Source organism: Dryas octopetala, chromosome 6 (genome assembly GCF_963921425.1).
Source record: "Dryas octopetala chromosome 6, drDryOcto1.1, whole genome shotgun sequence".
Classification (NCBI taxonomy): Eukaryota; Viridiplantae; Streptophyta; class Magnoliopsida; order Rosales; family Rosaceae; genus Dryas; species Dryas octopetala.
This window is the reverse complement of record NC_141371.1, coordinates 17,612,610-17,634,205: the sequence shown is the minus strand read 5'-3', so window position 1 is coordinate 17,634,205 and position 21,596 is coordinate 17,612,610. Positions and strand designations below refer to the sequence as shown.

The following is a 21,596-nucleotide window of genomic DNA, read 5'->3' as shown; positions in this document are numbered from 1 at the left end:
GGATCATGGGAGTAGGAGTGCAGGACGGGGAATTGGTGTCATTGGAAATTACTACAATCGCAGAAAAAAAGGTAATGTGAATATGATACTAGAAGAAGAGGATTCGTTATCCACTACTTTTGGTTCTATGGGGGTAAGAGATAATAATTACAATTATGGGCAAAACCCTCCAATAGTCTACCCACCATATCCTTTTTATTTAGGTGAGTCTAGCAGTATCTCTTCAAATGAGTACGGATATGGGCAAATCCCACCACAAATACCACCTTCTGATCCATACGGTTAGCATGTTGGGAGTTATATGCGAAGTTATGCTGGAGATGTATTTTGGGGTGATTATTCTTCGCAGTTCACCTACTCTGGACATGATAATACCGAAGACAGCAAAAATTTTGAACGTGCTAGAAACCCTATGTAGTATTTAATACTTATTTAATTCATGATTTAATATTGTAATATAAATAAATTTGAGGTGTTATTTATATAATTATTAATTAGTGACCTATTTTTTTAACAGTATTTACCTCTAGCGCGCATTATATTTACCTTATATCACATTAAACCTATTATATAATTTGGTTCCTTCAATGTTTTTTATAATATAGTAGATAATATGTTAAATAAGTATATGATCAAGTCTTATTCAAAATTTTCTTATTTTGATAGCAATTTTTGTCGTTTTTGTCTAATTTTGTCGGAATCAAAATTTTAATCGAAATTTCCGTAAAAATTTCCATCAAATTTCTATCAAAAATTTTCGCGAAACCGAAATTTTACTTCTTGGTTGTTGGTGTTTAATGAAGCATTCTTAACTTAAAAAAAATAAATAAATAAATAACTGAGTGAGTGAGGGTAAAAATGGAATTCCAAGTCCATCTGATTTATGTTACTGGCTGTAAAAGGTTGAACAAGTTACTTGGCTGCTTTGTGAAACTTGATAACAGCCCTTAGATCAAAACTTGATCTAACGGCTCACATAGCTCCACATCACAATGCTCCATCGGTGGAGCGCTTAATTGTAGAATTTTCCTGGTGACAATCCTTGTGCTTTCCCATTGATTTCAAAAAGTGTTATATCAATCTTGATGATGCAAACGAGATGCAGGTTCATACTTTGTTCCAAAACCTTAAATCTTAACTAAAGCAAAATTTACAGTCACCCATCAGAAGTCGTACAAAAAAATCTGAAACAAACAGAAAATAACTCCTCAACAGAAAGAGATAATAGCAAGCTATCACAATTTCGACTTCTTTCCACTCAATCACGAATTGACTTTTCTTATATATATGTTGTTCCACTCGACCAGTGTACAACTACAAAAATAACAAATGGAGCCACAGGTACAATACTCCAGGAATTAAATGATATATAGGAAGAAAAGAACAAATGAATGCAAAACTTGACTGACACACATCAAACCATAAAGGGAGATTGCACAATTCACCCCAAATTGGTCACTAGAATAAACATGGTTGTTGAGTGTGTTCCTGAAAGAATGTCCATCGAGGTTACCTTCTGACACCTCAAACCTTGTCTTATGCAGCAATTGGAGGTTCCTGCATATGCGGGAGGAGATAAACAAGCATAAGTTCAATTCACTTCTGGATTAAGATTATTATACATTCACCTAAGATAAAGAAATAATAGTGCATTTAAGACAGGCCCCTTTCATTGAGGGATTCCTCAAATAATTTTATTTAAGGGATCTCTCATAGGATCCACTCCATATAGTATTTCAACAATCCAAACCGTCTATTTTTTAAGTCTATATTCAAATATTATCCTTGCAAAAGATTAGACAAATCAGAATCCATTAAGCTATCGAACTTTGATCACATAAATAGACAAACAAAATATTTTAGATAAACACTTGAAATGGCCACCATTTAATCAACGGTTAAATGGTTTCTGATTAACCTAATTTTTTGCAAGGACGATCATTCAAGAGAGATAAAAAAAAATTGACAGTTTCGATCATTAAAAAACAATGTGGAGTGAACCCTACAAGGGATCCCTTAAATAAGCTTATTTAAGGGATCCCTCAATGAAAGGGGCCTAGCATTTAAGAATATTTCTCTTGCATAAAATAATTACTTAAAGATTTCAATTGCTTAATGATCTGTTTTCAAATGGACAATTTTCTGAAATTCCTAGCACATTTTAGACAATAATTAAAACAGATAAACAGGGTAATTCAATTTCTTAAAGTCAACCCACAGATAAACAGGGTAATTCAATCTCAGGGCCCTTTTTGGGGTGGGATACACTTGTATATTATTATTAGGTATTCACTTGAAAGTGCAAACACATTATTACCAAGAAAAGAAAACATAGGACAACGATACAAAATTACTAGCTCTCATATGTGCAATAAAGAAAAAATTGATAGTGAAGTAAACCCACCTTTGCAGTCAAGTTTGACACAGCCAGATGGAACTTTTCTCTGGTTTTGGTACCTGCAACCTGCCCTGCCTTTGCCACCTTACTAAAAGCACCATTTAACCAAGCTGCTCCGGCAGTCACGTACCTGTCAGCAAGAAATGAGAGTTCATCAACTAACATTCTTTTCTTTATCATATACTAATAGACACGATTAAGCTGGAATAAAATCACTCTTGAGAGGTCAATGGCTCTGCTTCTCCCCTAATTACAAATTTCTCTCACATCTTTTTACTTTTATGTTATTCTTTTTTAGGGTAGATACATGGATACAGAAACCAAGGACATGGAAACATCAAACAAGTACTTATATAGGCAGCACTAACCCATGGCTGGGAGAGGGCCGCGCGGAGATGATATTTCCATCATCTATCAACAGTAACTAAGAAAAAACAAGAAAATCAGAAATTGAAGAGCAACCTACAAACTGAAGCTCTAAAGAATCCGAAGAACTAAAGCCCTATGAGCATGAGTGCTACTTGGGTTAAAGATCCTGCTATATGAATGCACATAATGTAATATATACTACAGAAGTGGCCTTTGTTATGAGTATTTTTTATGTCTGACGAATGTGCTATGGATTCCTAAACAATCTAAGATGCAGCCTAGTACCTCAATATAAACTTCTCACAAATATGTCCCATGGATGCCCCATGGAAATAGACTACCAAGCAAACACAGGGGCAATGTTTACCACTGTCCTGGACTCCTAGCCTTATTCAAAAACAATTTATTTTGTGCATTCAGCATCATTCTTATTGAAGGTACGCAACAGTTTACAAGATAAACAGCATTAGAGTGTAAACTAGATTGACACATCATATTTTTCCAGGGTGATATCAATACCTGCTTGTTTTGACAGCTGACCCTGTATCATTTAATTTTCTCTCTGCTGCAAATATTGCTGCCATTGTTTTATCTGAGACTTGAAGTCTTTGATCAACAGACTTCACTTTCTCATTAACCACCGAAAAGCCTACTGTCAATTTCTCTGTAAGCCCCACCCTCTTGTCAAAGGAACTGACCTTCTCAGTTGCACTTGCTGTCAACCGATGCTTTTCATCAAATGCTTTAGCCTTGTTCACAGCATCTTGTCCAATCGCTGAACCTTTTGCAAACATAGTGGACACTACATCTTGTGCTTTATTAACATACACCCTTCCATTGCTAGGCGAGCTAGTTTTATCCTGCAAACAGAGATGCATTACCCTTAACCCCATAAAGTTGGAAATTTTCAAGGTAAAAATCACCAAGGAAATTACTAAAGGCCTTGGGAAAATAAAGGTTTCAGAACAGATCATTTAAGTATCTACTCATCTCAGGTATATCATTACAGTAATATTCATGATGAACCAACTTGAAAGAGTCACAATCCATTAAATAGATGTCCTAGTAGGGTATTTTATATTGCAGAAGGATATGTAAATTGGGAAAACCGTAATCCATTTCAATCGATCATTCAGAAACTGAAATTCACCAAGGAATCCAAACAGTTACATACCCGACCCTTGCATATGAACATATTTTCCACACTTTTTCCCATTTCCAGGCATACTCTAACACATCCACTGAAAAGTACTTAATTCACTATATAGGAAATGTTTTTAACTATTTAAGATTCATAACAACGTGAGATATGTGGTGGTGTCATTGGCTACCTCAGCATTTGGTGAAACATTTTCAACAGGAGCAGCACAAATGGCATTTTCCACCATCCTTACTTCCTGCATGAATTGCACCAATGAAATACACAGTTTTGGCTACAGGAAAGAAACAAGATTGCAGACACTTTTATATGAAACTTACTTGCATCTCATTTTTGGGTACATAATTTTCAACAGGAGATATAGTCACGATCTGATCTACAATTGTTGCTCCCTGAAACCCAAAACATACATGTTTCATTACCTAGAGTTACACAGAGGAAGATACATGTTCATTGAAAAGGACTCAGCAAAACAAGTTCAAAACCATTAAGAAAATTTTAATCAAAGAAAACACTAATTCAGATAATGTCATGGCAGATAATACGATAAGGCACAATAAATTGAACACACCACAACCTTAGATAAAACATCTATAAACAGAGTTATACCATTTGAATAGTGAAGTTTGCATACAATCAACAATAAACACAGCAACTTCCTTTCTTAGAACTGTTTTTTTTATATATAAAAATATCACTATTTATTGTCACTTTATTCACCAAGAAGCAGATAATGGCAGCTTATTTTGCTTCTTTATACTTAATATTTAAGATGATAATACTCAAAATCTATTGTTTTCCAACCTTATCATATAGAGAAAAAAGATGTGCGAGATAACAAATTTATATAGGATGCAAGCTCCAAAGTAACACTAATATGTCATTAAACAGTATGTACAAGACGAAAAATGTTGAATGTTTGTATAACCCGATCTCATAGCTCTAAAGTATTATGTAGATAACATTTAATTTGAAATATAATAGAGGCAGCAGGAAAGAAATTTCATTGCAAGACTGCACATTAACTCATTAACGTAGTTTCAAAGTTTCTGATACAACAATATCTTCCTTTTGGAGTTAAATACATCTCAATATTATTTTATTTTAGGTATTATTGAATGAACAATTTTTCCCTCTCGTACTTTTATTTCTTTTCAAAGCAAACTCACATCGAGCATATAACTCAAAGCACAAAAAGCCTGCCTTCAAGTTAAAGAAAAGTGTCCAATTAGAGGCATGCTTCCAATAAATTGCTTCTTCATGTTACATTCACCAACTGAATTTATCAAGTTAAATTAACTGAAAACCTTTAAGGAAAAGAAAGAACCAAACATTGCTAATAAAGAAATATAATTGTTAGGCATCAACTTCATTTCCAGTAAAGTGGAAACAAATTTAAGGAAATACCGATAACAACAGCGCGATTTCAAGAGCTTTGGGATCCTTGAAAGTAACAAATGCAGTCTTTGATTCCGCAGGCTCACTGCACAAACAAACAATTCAAGAAACAAGATTAACAATCCCAAAAAACACTTACCCATGATTTGGCTGCACAATAAATGTATTAAAGATGATAAAATTTTGGAAAAACTCGGCTACACAATATCTCGGCTTAGTTTAGTGAAACCTTTCAAGTTAAAAAAAAAATAAAAAATAAAACTCTTGCACCAAAAAAAAAATAATAATAAATAAACCCCAGTGAATCCTCTTTTCTCTTATTTTCTTAAATTTTCTCAGCAACAAAACAGGGGGTCAAAATATACTAAAACAATATGTCAATCTAAGCATGCATGTATGTATGTATGTATGTATGTAAGTGCATATCTTGCTCAGTTAAGTTGACTCTTCCTTTTTACTTTTTGACCTTTTTTCTTTGAAAATTACCAGGGAAAATAAGAAAATTTTCTTCTCCTTGTTTTCTTTTCTCACATTTTCTCAGAAGCCAAACAGAATGAAAAATGTAAAGAAAAATTATAAAAATTATAAAATAAAAAAAAAAAAAAAAAACACCAAAGAAAAAGAGAAAAAGCGTACCGTTGGATCTGAATGCGTTCGATTTCTCCAGAGAATGAGAAGAACTCGTGAATCTCTCTCTCACTAGCTAGATCTGACAGTTGCGTTACTTGGACTGTCCTCGTCTGCCAGAATAAAAAAAAAAAATTAATACAAAAAATTCAAATAAATAAATATATACATAAAAATTATAAGTTTGGTTAATTTGAAGACCTGCTGCTGCATTGTGATTGTGAGCAGCAAAAGGAAGAGTGTTTGTTTGTTCAAAGTCTTAGAGAAAGTGTGGTAGTGAATGGTGATGGTGAGACAGATAGTGTTGTGTGGTGGGTACAAAGGCTACAGAGCTGAGCTGGGAAACAAAGAAATTTCCAAGTGCCAGCCACCAAAAAAGAGAGAGAATTTTAGGAGGACCAAGGCAGCATGAGAGATGATGAGGAATGTGTTGTGAGTCTTGTGAGTCTTGTGAGTCTTGTGACTTGTGATTCATTCAACTTTAACAATCATAATTTATAATTAAATAACCCTGGTCAGACTTGACTCTATCTTCAAGTTTCTCTTTTTGGGAGTTTCCTATTTTACCCTTAATGTTCTGCATATTACATTACATGATGTGGGATCCTATGCTTTGTATAAGAACTAAGGAGAATAAATAGAGGTGAATACTATTTTGTTTAGTGGTGGCACTTAATTAGAAGTGAATAGTTCTCTTTAGTTAACTAGCAACATCTCTTGCCTAAAACAAGAAAACTAATAGCGCCAATTACTATTTGGCTTAGTGGTTGGCACTATACTTCTTCTTTATTGTTGTTACAAGGGAAACGGGAGGAGGGATTCGAACTCTAATATTAGGTGTAAAGATAAATGCTCTCAACTACTTAAGCTACAAGTTTTCAAATTCAATCTCCCTTTTCATTTGGGATGTTATTATTTACTCAATTATTTAATAAATTGCGCAACTTAAGTTTTTTTCTTTTTTTTTTTTTTAAACCGAAAGTAAGTTTTATTGGAGCTAAAGGAATACAAAAATTATATGGCTTGATCAATTTAAACATGGGTAAGCAACCAAGATGGAGCCTCACCATACCAAAACGACACCACATTATAATTCAAAGCGTATTGAGCTAAGTAATATGCCACTCTATTACAATCACAAGACACATAATTGCAAGTTGAGTGAGAAAAATGACCCCGAACTTTCTTCACCTCCTCCATAAGGTGTCCATCGAAATTATAAATTTGATCCAATACTAGAAGACCATAAAGAACAACCATTAATTTAAAAAAAAAAAAAACAAAAAAACAAAAATGTAGCAACCATGTACCCAAGACCTAGTCTTAGTCACCAACCTCATACCACACTATGCGTACCTTAGCTTTCTTTCTCTCTCTCTCTCTCTGCACCTCCTCTCTGTCGGACGGAAAATGATGCCGACAGAGAGAAGGAGAGAGAGAGAGAGGAGAAAGAAAGAAAGAGAGGGAGAGAAAGACATGGAAAGAGAATCTAGAATTTCATAATGGGATGGGTTGAACTAATTATCTTATGAACAATTTTTTTTTTTTTTTGCTAGGTGAAAATTCTCATTATGTATTTAACATGTTAATAGATTCAAGATCGAATCGGTTTATTAGATACGAAACTTGAAGATATGAGTAAATTTTATTAGTAATGAGAAAAAAATATATGTTAATTATGAAATATCTGTTACAATATCTTGTAGATATATATCTTAGAGAAATCTCTAATGATTCAAGTCATATAGAGAGTATTTATATGAAGGTTGTGATCCAAAGCCAACCTAATTAGTACATAATACTATGCCTAATTTCAGAGTTGGAGTACTATAGAGTTGTCTTTCCTTAATTATTTAACAATATATAACAAAGTTAAGGAAAGAAAAGCAGCTGATTTATCACTTGCAGATGTATGAATCTGTAGAAGGCGTACTACTAAAGTTTGAGACTTCAGAGAGAGAGAGATATTAACAGTAATATTATTCCTTTCTTGGTCAATGTCGTTTCGATTGGCCAAACAAGAAAATGCGTTGGCAGACATTTGTTTTGGAGTCTGCTCGCCGAATAGCGGACTTGAGATTTGGACTGGACTTACTCAACTGCCAAGTTTCTTTTATATTATTTATTGGTAACTCTTAAATCAATTTTTAACACCCTATACAATACAAGGATTTATTATGTTTTTACCATCCATATTTTCAGTTGATTTTCACTTTTTCACTCGTATGTTTATTTTTTTCATTTTATCACTTACAATTATTCTTCAGTCCCACTTTACCTTTGTCTGTCAATTCCTTCACCCAAGTTGTCAAAAATGTTGAAGTGGCAGGGGCATTTTTGTCATCAATATTGACAGATTAGTTGACAGAATGAACGAAAAAAGATAAAGTGAGATACGGAAAATAGTTGTAGATAAAGTGAGACAAATAAATATAAGGGTAGTAAAAGAAAATTAACTAAAACTATGAGTGGTAAAAATATAATTAAACCTACAATATAACTTTAAATTTAATATGAAAAAGCTTTGTGCACAGCCTTAAGTCAAGTCTGAAGCTAGTTCCTTATCAGCTGTGCCTTGTGCATACTTGCCTTGAAAATAACACCAACTTGTTGAAGCATCTCTCCAAGGAGAGTATAAGCCGGATGAGATATCACTTTATTATTCTGAAATTGCCATTTTGCATGTTTGATGAGTATGTATCTCCATATTTTAGTTTCGTTCTAGTTTAATTTTAGGGAATTTTTTTCATTCAGGACATATACTTTGATGTCAATCGTAACTTAGGACATATATTTAGAAGTGTATTGATGTAAGACAGTTGAATATTGTTGGGTTGATTCAATTTAATTTCCAGCAATATATTTCTTTTGAATCTCAGTTATATTTGTCTATATAGTCGTTGCTGTCCTATATTCAGTGTTGTTGATTGATTCTAATTTTCTGTTATTCCACTTCTTTATCCATTATCTATAAAATTATTGGTTGCTACTTTTAAGGACCACTAATTGAGATATTATCAAGCCATCAATTGCTATTTTTTGGGTTAGTGGATGTGACTTATTTCAATCCAACAAGAAGACTCTTTGGCTGGACTTTTATATATTCTTGCTGAGCTACTCATGAAGATAACACAGAGTTCCTTTTTCCTCCCATCCTCCACGTTACTTTCATTCAGATTTGGTGTGTAGTTGCTCAAGCTAAGTTCGACTCGACTAGATATTGGGTGTGCACCCTTATCTAAGAGTGGGCTGTCGAATCTTGGAAACCGGACGCCATCACCGTGCTACATCGGTTCAAGAACCTGAGGGGGCGAAATCGGTTTTAAGGGCAACGGACTACCGTGCTTCAACCACCATCCGATAAATTGTTCTATTAAGATTAATTTTTGAGTTTACTGATCCTTGTATTGCGTTCCTAATATTCATATTTGCAACAATCTTAAAACCGACCTCGACTATAGAACGCAACATCATAACTCAAGTTCCTAACATCACCAAATTGGAAGCATTTGATGGAACCAACTACAAAAGATGGAGTGGCAAGCTATTGTTAATCCTTCAAACAATGAATGTTGATTTTGTGCTGACACAAACAAAGTCTGATGATGAGGAATATGGTGCTGAAAAATGGCACAAGGCTGAACATCTCTGTAAGAACTATATTCTCAACGGTATGGCCAATGAGTTCTATGATCTTTATTATAATTATTCTTCTGCTAATATATAAAGATATATGGGATGCTCTTAAAAAAAAATATATTGTTGAAGACGCTGGCACCAAGAAATTTTCTATTGATAATTTTTTGGATTTTAATATGGTTGATGAAAAATATGTTTCTGCCCAAATCCTTGAGTATCAGCGTCTTATCAATGATGTATTATCTTGAAGGTTCTACTATAGATGAAACCTTTCAAGCTAGGGCTCTCATCAAAAAATTACCCCCATCTTGGAAGGAATATAAAAGTTCCCTTAAACATAAAAGAAAAGAATTGACCCTTCAAGAACTCATTGTCCATATCCGAATTGAGGAAACCAACCGAACTCGTGAAATCAAGGAAAAAGCCAAATAAAGCACTACAAAAGCCAACCTCGTGGAATCCAAAACCAATAAGTCTTTCAATTCAAGAAATGGTCCCAACAAGAAATTTGAGCCAAACTTCAAGAAACAAGGAACCTCTGATTTCAAAAAAAGAAAGAAAGAAAGGAAACTGTTTTGTATGTGGAAAAGCAAGTCACCATGCAAGTGAGTGCTGACATCGAAAGACCTAAGATTATACAAAGTCATAAGCTAACATTGTAGAGTCTGAAGAAGAAGTGATTGCAGCTGTTGTTTCAGAGGTCAATTTGGTTTCCAATGGCAAGGATTGGGTGGTGGACACTGGAGCTACCAAACATATTTGTGTTGATCAGAGTCTATTCTCTTCCTATGAACTAATTAAAAATGGAGAGCACATCTTCATGGGGAATTCTCAAACATCACTAGTGGCTGGTAAGGGTGAAGTTATGTTGAAGCTCACCTCCGGTAAGATCCTCCAACTCAATGATGTTCATCATGTGCCTGAAATTAGGACGAATTTGATTTCTGGTTCTTTGTTTAATAAGGTGGGTCTTAAATTGGTATTTGATTCTGACAAATTGTACTCACAAAAAATGAGGAATTTGTGGGTAAGGGCTATTGTAGTAATGGTTTGTTTGTACTAAATGTTCTCTTTGTTATGAATAAAAATGCTAGTACTTCTTCTGCTTACTTGACTGAATCTTTAAGCATGTGGGATAATAGATTAGAACATGCAAATACACAGACAATTAAAAGGATCCATAATGTAGGCCTAATCTCTGACTTTTCTGATTCTAGCTAGTTTTGGTAAATGTGAAACTTATGTTGAATCAAAAATTATTAAAAAGCCTTTCAAAGCTGTAGAGAGAGAATCTGTTTTGTTGAGTTTAATTCATTCTGATTTGGGTGATTTTAAAAGTAACATAACTAGAGGAGGAAAAAAAATATTATATCACATTTGTAGATGATTTTTCTGAATACACCAAACTGTATCTGTTAAGATCACAAGATGAAACATTTGAGATGTTCATCAAATATAAAACTGAAGTAGAAAATCAATTAGATAAAAAAAATTAAAAGGTTAAGGTCCGATAGAGGTGGGGAATATGAATCTGCAATTTTTACAAAATTTTGTGAAGATAATGGAATAATACGTGAAACTACTGCACCTTATTCACCTGAACAAAATGGAATAGCTGAACGGAAAAATAGAACACTTAAATAAATGATGAATTCTTTGTTGATTGGTTCAGGTTTACCAACAAACTTGTGGGGGGAAGCTATTCTAAGTGCTTGTCATATCTTAAATAGATTGATAAGTAAAAAATCTAATATAACACCCTATGAGCTGTGGAAAGGTTACACACCTGGTCTAAAATATTTAAAAGTGTGGAGGTGTCCTGCAAAGGTTAGAATACTTGAGATTAAAAGGAAAAGAATTGGCTCTAAAACTAATGATTGTGTGTTTATAGGTTATGTTGTTAATAGTGCTGCTTATAGATTTTTAGTCATTAAATCAGAGCTATATGATTCCAATACAATTGTAGAGCCTCGAGATGCCGAATTTTTTGAAAATATTTTTCCAATGAAAACTAAACTTGACAATAAGGAAAAATTAGTTGAAGGTTCAACTAGTCAAAGTTGTGACCAAAATAAAAAACCTAAAATTAGACAGAGTAAAAGGGCCAGGAAAGGAAAAAGTTTTGGTGATGATTTTCTTACTGCTTTCTTGGTTGAAGATGACCCAATAACTTTTCAAGAAGCTATTTCATCCAATGATGCTAATTTGTGAAGAGAAGCAATAAAAGATGAATTAGACTCTCATCAATTTTTGCAAAGTTTGGGAAATTGTCAGTTTACCTCTTGGTGCAAAACCTATTGGTAGTAAATGAGTTTTTAAAAAGAAATTAAAACCTGATGGCTCCATAGATAAATATAAGGCTAGACTAGTGGCAAAAAAAGAAAGACATAGATTATTTTGATACTTTTTCACATGTGTCAAGAATTACCACAATAAGAGTGCTGCTAGCTATTGCATCTATACATAAACTTATAATTCACCAAATGGATGTTAAACCGTTTTTTTAAATGGTGAGTTAGATGAAGAATTTTATATGGAGATACCTGAAGGGTATGATATTCCTAGAAGAGATAATAAAGTTTGTAAATTAGTTAAATCTTTATATGGGCTGAAACAAGCACCTAATTAAGCAATGGAATGAAAAGTTTAATTCAGTTCTTCTCTCTGATGGCTTTATTTTGAATAATGGTGATACATGTGTGTATAGTAAAACATGTGATAATGCATATGTTATTTTTTGTTTATATGTTGATGATATTTAATCATGGGAACTAATTTGGATGTTGTGATTTCAACTAAACAATTTTTATCTTCTAAGTTCAATATGAAAGACCTAGCTTGGTGAGGCAAATGTAATTTTGGGAATTAAAATAGTAAGGCTAAATCAAGGTATTGCTTTGTCCCAATCACATTATGTAAAGGCAGTTTTAAAGAAATTCGGTCATCTTGAAAGTGAAACTCTAAGAACTCCTTATGACTCTAGTATACAATTGAAAAAGAATAGAGGTGACAGTGTATCTCCATCTGAATATGCTAAGGCCATAGGGAGTCTATTATATTTAATGAATTGCACAAGACCTGACATTGCCTATGTAGTCCACAGATTAAGTAGATATACTCATAATCCTAGTTGGGATCATTGGGCTGCTGTGTGTAGGGTGTTTAGATACCTTAAAGGGACAATTAATTTTGGTCTTACTTTTCCTGGTTATCTTCCTGTGTTGGAAGGTTTTTGTGATGCTAACTGGATCTCTGATAATGATGAACTAAATTCCACAAGTGGCTATGTGTTTTCTTTAGGTGGTGGAGTTGTATCTTGGAGATCAGTTAAGCAAACCATTAAAGCTCGGTCTACTATGGAAGCCAAGTTTATTGCTATGGATATGGCAGGAAGTGAAGCATATTGGTTAAGAAGTCTTTTAGTAGACATACCCATATGGACTAAACCTTGTCCAGCAATTGTTCTTCATTATGATAACCAAGCTGCTATATCAATAGCGAAAAACAAGATCTATAATGGGAAGAGCAGACATATACGCTTGAGGCATAAATTAATAAGGTAGCTGCTTAAAGATGGTGTGATTTCTCTAGACTTTGTGAGGTCAAAAGAGAATCTAGCTGACCCGTTAAAAAAGGGACTTGCAAGGAAGCTAATTGAAGAGACATCGAGGGGAATGGGACTTAAGCCACTTGAATGAACCATCTGTGGCAGCAACCCAACCTTTGTGAATGGAGATCCCATGAATTAGGTTCAATGGGTACTAACAAGCCACTTAAATGGTAAGTATATGCACTACTTATTTGTCCATTCCTATGGTGTATATGATATATAAAGATAGTGCAAACTGTAATATGAGTAAGGTTGAGTAATATACTCTTAATGGATCCATAGCCTTATTTTGGTGGTGTGTGATGTTGCAGTACACACTTGATGGAATCCACCTATTCAAGTGTGAAGGTGGGGCTGCCTTCTATGAGAAATTGGCTAATTCTCTAGAGCACTTGTGAAAATCTAGGATAAGATGCATGGCCTAAACACATCAAACCGAGAACTTAGTTGAGTTTTAAATTTATTGTGTGTGTGGTATGATTAGTGGTTTACATCAAAAGAAATTGGGTTCAAGAAATTTATTTCACCCATTTTTTGTAGATCCTGTCTGCTTACACTAAGTGTTGATTCAAGTCCAAAAGACATCAACATTAATGCACGTCAATTTAGTTATTCAATTCACATCAAATTTGAATCATGTGGGGGATTGTTGAATATTGTTTAGTTGATTCAAATTAATTTCCAGCAATATATTTCTTTTGAATCTTAGGTATATTTGTCTAGTCGTTGCTTTCCTATATTCAGTGTTGTTGACTAATTCTAATTTTCTGTTATACCACTTCGTTATCCATTATCTATAAAATTATTGGTTGCTACTTTTAAGGGCCACTAACTGAGATATTATCAAGCCATCAGTTGCTATTTTTGGGGGTTAGTGGATGTGACTTATTTCAATCCAACGGGAAGACTCTTTAGCTGGACTTCTATATATTCTTTTTGAGCTACTCATAAAGATAATACTTAGAGTTCCTTTTTCTTCCCATCCTCCACATTACTTTCATTCAGATTTGGTGTGTAATTGCTCAAGCTAAGTTCGACTCGACTAGATATTGGGTGTGCACCCTTATCTAAGAGTAGGTTGTCGAATCTTGGAAACCGGACGCCATCACCGTGCTACATCGGTTCAAGAACCTGAGGGGGCGAAATTGGTTTTAAGGACAACAAACTAATGTGCTTCAGCCACCATCTGATAAGTTGGTTTATTGAGATTAATTTTTGAGTTTACTGATCCTTGTATTGTGTTCCTAGTATTCATATTTGCAACACCCCCTTCACCCGACCACCTCCCGCCTTACCCAGCCCCGACCCAGCCCTCCCTCCAGCTCCCCCCTCACTCGACCCAGCCCTCCCTCCCCATCCCCATCCCCCTCCCCCCTCCCCCTCCCCCCTCTCTGTTTGTCTCTGTCTCTTTCTCCTTCTTTGTCGCACCCACCTCCCCATGCCGCCACCCCCTCATCCCCTCCACTCTCTTCCCCAAAAAAAAAAAAAAAGGAGGGAGTGCAAATCACACCCCTTCCTCAGGGCCCTCACTGGCGATAGCTAGCTCACCTTCCCATCTCTCTCTCTCTCTCTCTCTCTCTCTCTCTCTCTCCATCTCTCCCTATATTTGTCTCTTTGTCTCTTTGTCTTCACTATAACCCCACTTAGCTCAGCACCCAAAAGAAAAAGAGATCCAAATGAATCACCAAGGTCCAAGTAGATCTAAATAATTATCTAAACCCACTAAAAACCCATTGAATCAAACAACCCCAAAACCCAAAAAAAGAGCAATTAATAAATGAAAACAACACGTACTGGGGTTGAGAAAGGTGAGTGCGGCACTATTGTCGAAGTTGCAGCTCTCATCTCATCCGACTGGGTTTGAGAGAGAGAAAGAGACAGAGAAAAAAGGAGAGATATAGAGAGAAAGAGAGGAATAGAGGGAGAAATGGAGAAAGAGAAGGGGGAGGTGGGGCCGCCGGTGACAGGTAGGGACACCGGTGGTGAGTTAGGGCTGAGAAGAAAGGTGTGCCATCTCCTTCTTTTTTTTTTTTTTTTTAATATATTAAGGTGAATTATCAATTTTAGCCCTTAAAAATAGGTCAAGTGCCTCGTATTTGATTTTTTTTAACGTCTGTGATGACGGAATCCACCAAATGTCTGTAACGCTCCGAACCTCGGGCTCATAAACATACTAGAACCTTGTCATTTAAACCTCTTTTTCAAATGATGAGCCATGCACTTAACATAATAAATAAATACATTTAATAAATCACAGTGTGAGCCCAAAAACACTATGTAAACCACTGTATTACAAATAATTGATAAAACTAAATGGGTCTCACTGCCTCGTCTTCTCCTCACTGCCTCCTCAGCCTACTTAACCTGTAAAACACAAACCCTACACCACAACCATGGTGTACCGGGTTATACAACAAACCCGGTAAGCTCAAAAGCTTGTATGAGTGAAATGACTTAAACAACTAACCTCAATAATTTCTTCAATTTCCATACTAAAAAAAATTCACAATAATATCTATAATTACTCAATCACATAATATTTCATTCACCAATGATTCAACACATTAAGATAAATCAAATTCCTCAATTTCACATAAAGATCCCACCAATAAAAACGTAATAGTCATTTCAACAATTCAAGCTTAATCATCCACCATTAACCTCAAATATAATTTATATGCCTATACCATATCTCAAACTGATTCACGATAATCCAAACCACACATCATATTCCATAATATCATGGCAAATCATCAACATTCTCATCCTCAAGATTCAAGCCCAAACTTTACCAAGTCCTAGCCAAACCAAATCCTAACAAACAAATGCATACACACAAGAAAAGCAACAAATCAAACTATATATCTAATTTCACTCACAGTTCAACCACGTGAAAAGACCGAATTGCCCTTCTTGGCTCCTTTTCTCGGATATCAAATCTGGCAGCATGATGACATCGAGAATAAGATTTCCCGAGCCTGTGTACTTGTTAAGACCAAACAACCACATCAAATACAATCGGAAACACAAATGGACCATTAAACGACCGAAACGAACGGCAATCGCCACGCGTGGTGGCTGCCCGACTTAGAACAGCACACAAAACACACAAAAACTGACCCACAAGCTTCGTGTGACTGGCCAGAGGCCAAAAACCAACAATTGGAGTCATCAGCACGACCACCCAGGGCGGGACCCGCGGTGGTCCGCAGTGGTCAACTTGCACAAAACAACGAACTTAAAATCCGCCTAAACAAAATGCACAGGCAAGAAGAAGACGTCGAGATGATTGACTTTTATACCTAGGTTGACGGCCAAAAGTCGCTGGAAAAGCCAGAAAATCGTCGAAGCAGCTGCGGCTGTTTGGGCTTCAATTGCCGTCGTGGGACATCGGGTGGACGATCAGAGCACACTACCATGCTCGGCTCGACGAGAGGAAGAAGATGAGGGTGGTCGTCAGCCTCGAATCCACCGGAAAAGTCAAGTTGCCGCCGGAGGCAGTCGGGTCTGCTCAAGTTTGCACGTCGTTGTCGCTTCTTTCTAGGTGATCAGTGTACATGGGCAGAGAAAGAAGGAGGAGACGACTCCATTGCCGCTGGTCTTGTCGAAATCTGTCGCCGGAGGGCCGAGAAATCGAAAAGAGAGAGTGATCGGAGAGGGAGTGAGAAGAGAGAGAATCAGGGGAGAGAGAAAGAGAGAGAGGAGAGAGAAATGTGAGTTTAAAAACTGATTTTGGGTTTTAAAAATCATTAAAAGAAATTTTACAAAATTGCCCCTCATTTTGAACGTTTGTAAAACCCAAACCGTAACTCCGATTTACGCGTGCTTCGTGTCTACGAATTTGTGGATTTGAGACTTTCCAACAAGCCCAAAGTCAAAATTAAAAGCCCACTAACTTTAAAAGTCAACTTTTGGGTCAAGCCCAATTTAAAACAAAAATTTAAAATTAAACCAAAACATTTTTTATTTTCCCAATAAATTTCCAAAATGATCAAAATATTTAAAATAAATCTTTGAAAAATACGGAGTCTCACAATGTCCTACTTTAATACATTGTTCAAGTATATGTCCTACTTTAATACACTTCTAAATATGTGTCCTAAGTTACGATTGACACTTAAGTATGTGTCTTAAAGAAAAAAAAATTCCCTTAATTTTATTTAGGGCTAGTTACAAATAAATTAATAGATAGTTTTATAATAGTAAACAATTCAAAACCCTCTACTTAGAGCTTGGTTATTTCTAAACCTCCACCCTTAAGTAAATTAATTCAAACCCTCTATTAAGGATTTAATCTCTCCCAAAACCTCCTAGTCAACTAATACCCAGCTAGATTTGACCCTTTTTTTTAAATATTCTGATAATACCTAACTAATACCCAGTTATGAATGTAGTTCGTAATTTTTCATTTCTCTCATTCACATTTTCACTCTCTCTCATTTGTGCGCGCTCTTTCTCTCTCTCTGATATCTGTGCGCTTTCTCTCCCAGTGCGGCTGTCGCCGACACGTGCTCCATCATCCGGCAACTGTTGCTAGCGAGACCGGTCCTGATTTTCTCGTCTCTTCTCCATCTTCCTCCTCTGCCCTCTACATGCTATGAAACCAAGCGTTGACGCCGATCGGGTCTAAGAAGATAGGAATAGTGCCCCTCTTTATTTATTTACTTCCTTTTGGTTAGGGGAGTTCGTATCTGGTGTATTTATTAAACTAGACCTTTCATGAAATGAAAAAATAAAATTGAATTGCATCCATAATTCCTTTTTAGTTTAAATTGTTTGGAGAGTTATAATCCGGACGTTTTAGACTCCTAAGCTAATGCTACTAATCTTTAATAAGAAAAAAAAATTGTTGCTATATTATATACACACCTCTCACTCCTATCTTAATTTGTGAAATTATAAATTTGGTCCAATACTAGAAGACCATAAAGAACAACCATTAATTAAAAAAAAACAAAAATGTAGTAACCATGTACCCAAGACCTAGTCTCAGTCACCAGCCTCCTACCACATTGTGCGTACCTTAGTTCTCTCTCTCTCTCTCTTCCTCCTCCTCCTCCTCTTTGCTGGCCTCCTTTTCCGTCTGACAGAGAGGAGGAGAGAAAAAAAGAGAGGGAGGGAGAGAAAGACATGTAAAGAGAATCCAGAATTTCATAATGGGATGGGTTGAACTAATTATCTTATGAACAATTTTTTTTTTTTGCTAGGTGAAAATTTTGTTCAAATTTTAATAGTCTCATTATGTATTTAACATGTTAGAAGATTCAAGATCAAATCAGTTTATTAGATATGAAACTTGAAGATATGAGTAAATTTTATTAGTAATGGGAAAAAATATTTGTTAATTATGAAATATTTGTTACGTAAAATGTCTTGTAGATATATATCTTAGAGAAATCTCTAATGATTCAAGTCATATGGAGAGTATTTATATGAAGGTTGTGATCCAAAGCCAAGCTAACTAGTACATAATACTTACTCTCAAGACTTGATTTCAAAGTTGGAGTACTCTATCAGTTAAAGAGGCACGAAGCACGAATGGCCCGGCCCATTTAAAGTCGGCCCATTCGTGCTTCGTGTCGTGCTTGGGCCAGCTCATTTAATAATCAGGTCGGGCTGGGCTGGCCCAATTATTTTAAACCTTAAGCCCAGCCCAGCCCATGGCCCGCCCAATAATGGGTTGTGCCGGGCCGAGCCAGACCGGCCCGATTAATTATTTTAAGTTTCTATTATTGTTTAATAAATCAAATAGTCTTTGATGTTATTCCATTTTCTATCAAATTTTTAAATTTTCTACTGCTTTCATTCCATTTTCTATTCAATTTCACCACCAAAATGAAAATTAAAAATTAAAACAAGGCTAATAGTAAATTTAAAAAAAAAATTGAAAATACTAGTATAAACGGGCTTAGGCCGGTCCAACACAAAACGGGCTCGGGCCGGGCCGACCCAACGGGATAGAGAACATTGGCCCAACCTGGCCCATACGTATGGGCCGGGCTCAACTCGGCCCACTTATTAACGAGTCGGGCCGAGCCCGTGCCGGATTCGGGCTGGCCCGGCTCATTGGACACCTCTAGGTGGTAAAGTGAAATTAACTAAAATTATGAGTGGTAAAAATATAATTAAGCCTACAATACAACTTTAAATTTAATATGAGAAAGCTTTATGCACAGCCTCAAGTCAAGTCGGATGCTAGTTTCTTATCACTTGTGTCTTGTGCATATGTGCCTTGAAAATAACACCAACTCATGCAGTTTAAAGCCTCGACGTACCAGAAGCAGTCTGCACGATAATTTTTTAAAAAATAACATGACATTTTTTATGTTTTATTTTATAAAACATTCTTGTTGAAGCATCTCTCCAAGGAGAGTATAAGCCGGATGAGATATCATTTTATTATTCGGAAATTTGCCATTTTGCATGGTTGATGAGTCCGTATTGTAAGAACTTATATGGACATATGATATATTACTAAAGATTAGCAGTAGTTATATATGATGTCTTTATTGGTTAAGTAATAGAGAATATATAATGGATATTCCTGTAGGCTATAATTTTATTGTGATTATAAGTATTATGGTATGAGGAGACCTAATAATCTAATCTTTAGAAAAGTACTTTGTTTATTAAGTTCTTTTAAGTTTTAAATAAATCTACTCTCAATTCAGTTTTCATTCAATTCAGCTTTATGTTTCTTTTTTTAAAATAAATAAACTTGAGCTTTTGTTTTCAACTTCATAATTTCTATTGTGTTATTGTTTCGCTGCATATGTCATCATACTTGTTCGATGACTTTAAGGTATTGCAATAGTGTTGCTTATATGCAACACATGAAGAGCTTCTTGCAGCTGTTGTTTTTCTTGTTTTGTGCACATATAAAGATAATGAAAACAAGAGTTGCATAACAGCCATTGAGGTACATTCAGCATATTGGATTACTTAGCTGAGTCTTATTATTTTTGCCGAATTGCACAAATGTCATCCAGACTTTGAGGCTTGTGTGCAAATGCCGTCCAGAAAAAAAAAATGTCTAATTTGCCATCCAATCTTTAAATGTAGCAAATGTGCCACTCCCGTTCAATTCCGTCCACAAGCTCGTTAAATATCATTACATGACTCTCATGTGCAGGGGCTATTTAGTGATTTCATCTCAAAAGCTGACTCACCTCTATGCCCCAGCCATCCTAACGTACAATTTCAGATCAACAAGATTGCTCTAAAGCTTATTAGGGCAAAGAAAGAATGGCTAATCGATTCGCTTGTGAGGGTTGTTGAATAATTGATTGTCTAGACATGGTAGCTGACAAGATGGACCATCAATATAGGTTTTCTGGAAAGCCTCCAGTCTATGGTAAGTGTATGTTCCCTTTTTTCGACAATGATATGGGTTTTGGGTGTTGTCTGGTTATGGACAATGATATGGGTGTTGAAGAGATTTTGGGTGAAAATGGGCTTTGAATAATGATATGTGGTCATGTGGGCAATAAAAGTCACTTTCTTAGTCTTGAATTTTTCTTAGATGTGGGGGTCAGTGGTCCTATGTGTTCCCTTTTTTTCCACAATGATATGGGTGGGTGTTGTTTGGTTGTGGACAATGATATGGGTGTTGAAGGGATTTTAGGTGAAAATGGGTTTTGACTAATGATATGTGGTTGTATGGGCAATAAAAGTCACTTTCTCTTATTCTTGAATTTTTATTAGATGTGTGTGTCAGTGGTCCTAGAAAGTGCTTGGACTTAGTATTAGATTCTTTCTGTATTGCTCAGCTTTAAGACAAAGTCTTTAATTTTTGTATCAGCCCATGTGCAATTCTTGATATTTATGTTAAAAAAAAGTGATATTTTTTCGTACTTTATCAATATTTATAATAGTTTGATGATATTTCTTGTACTTAGAACTATATTTCTTGTACTTAGTACTGTATTTATAATCTGGTATGATGAGTGTGTATTATTTTGTGAAATTAGTATTGTATTTTATGAAATGAGTACTTTATCAATAGCCTAATTAGGGATAATTTGTGATTATGGGCAGAGGGTCCATTTTCTGATTTGTTTACTTTGGAAATGCATTATGAGTGTCAATTGTTAGACTTAGGGGATGATTATTTGTTTTATTCTGGTGGTAAGGTGGCTTGGAATGATAGGTTAAATGGAGATCTTATGTCCCCCTTGGACTTAGATGATGTAGCAACAAAACTTGGGTATACTGAAACTGTGAGTTATTATTATAAAGTATCAGGCTCAATGGTTGAAAATGGGAAGGAGACTAACTTGGTTAGAATAAGTAGTAATAAGGAGTTCATGAGCATGATTACCACATTGCCCCCAAGTAGGGTTGTTGTGGTATATTTTTCAACTGCTATTGTGAGGGGCTTCTATAAAGAGTCAGCC

At 35.4% G+C, this 21,596-nt stretch overlaps 1 protein-coding gene across 1 annotated transcript; it reads right to left on the bottom strand.

Moving 5' to 3' along the window:
- Positions 1-1,248: 1,248 nt before the first annotated feature.
- Positions 1,249-6,412, bottom strand: LOC147282953 (RNA binding (RRM/RBD/RNP motifs) family protein). The gene is made up of 8 exons (XM_086249058.1): positions 6,153-6,412; positions 5,961-6,064; positions 5,334-5,409; positions 4,247-4,318; positions 4,099-4,164; positions 3,287-3,627; positions 2,405-2,528; positions 1,249-1,557 (listed from the first exon to the last, which is right to left on the bottom strand). Exons 1-8 carry the CDS (start codon positions 6,162-6,164, stop codon positions 1,537-1,539), a joined length of 816 nt encoding a protein of 271 aa, XP_086105184.1. The 5' UTR covers positions 6,165-6,412; the 3' UTR covers positions 1,249-1,536.
- Positions 6,413-21,596: the final 15,184 nt, after the last annotated feature.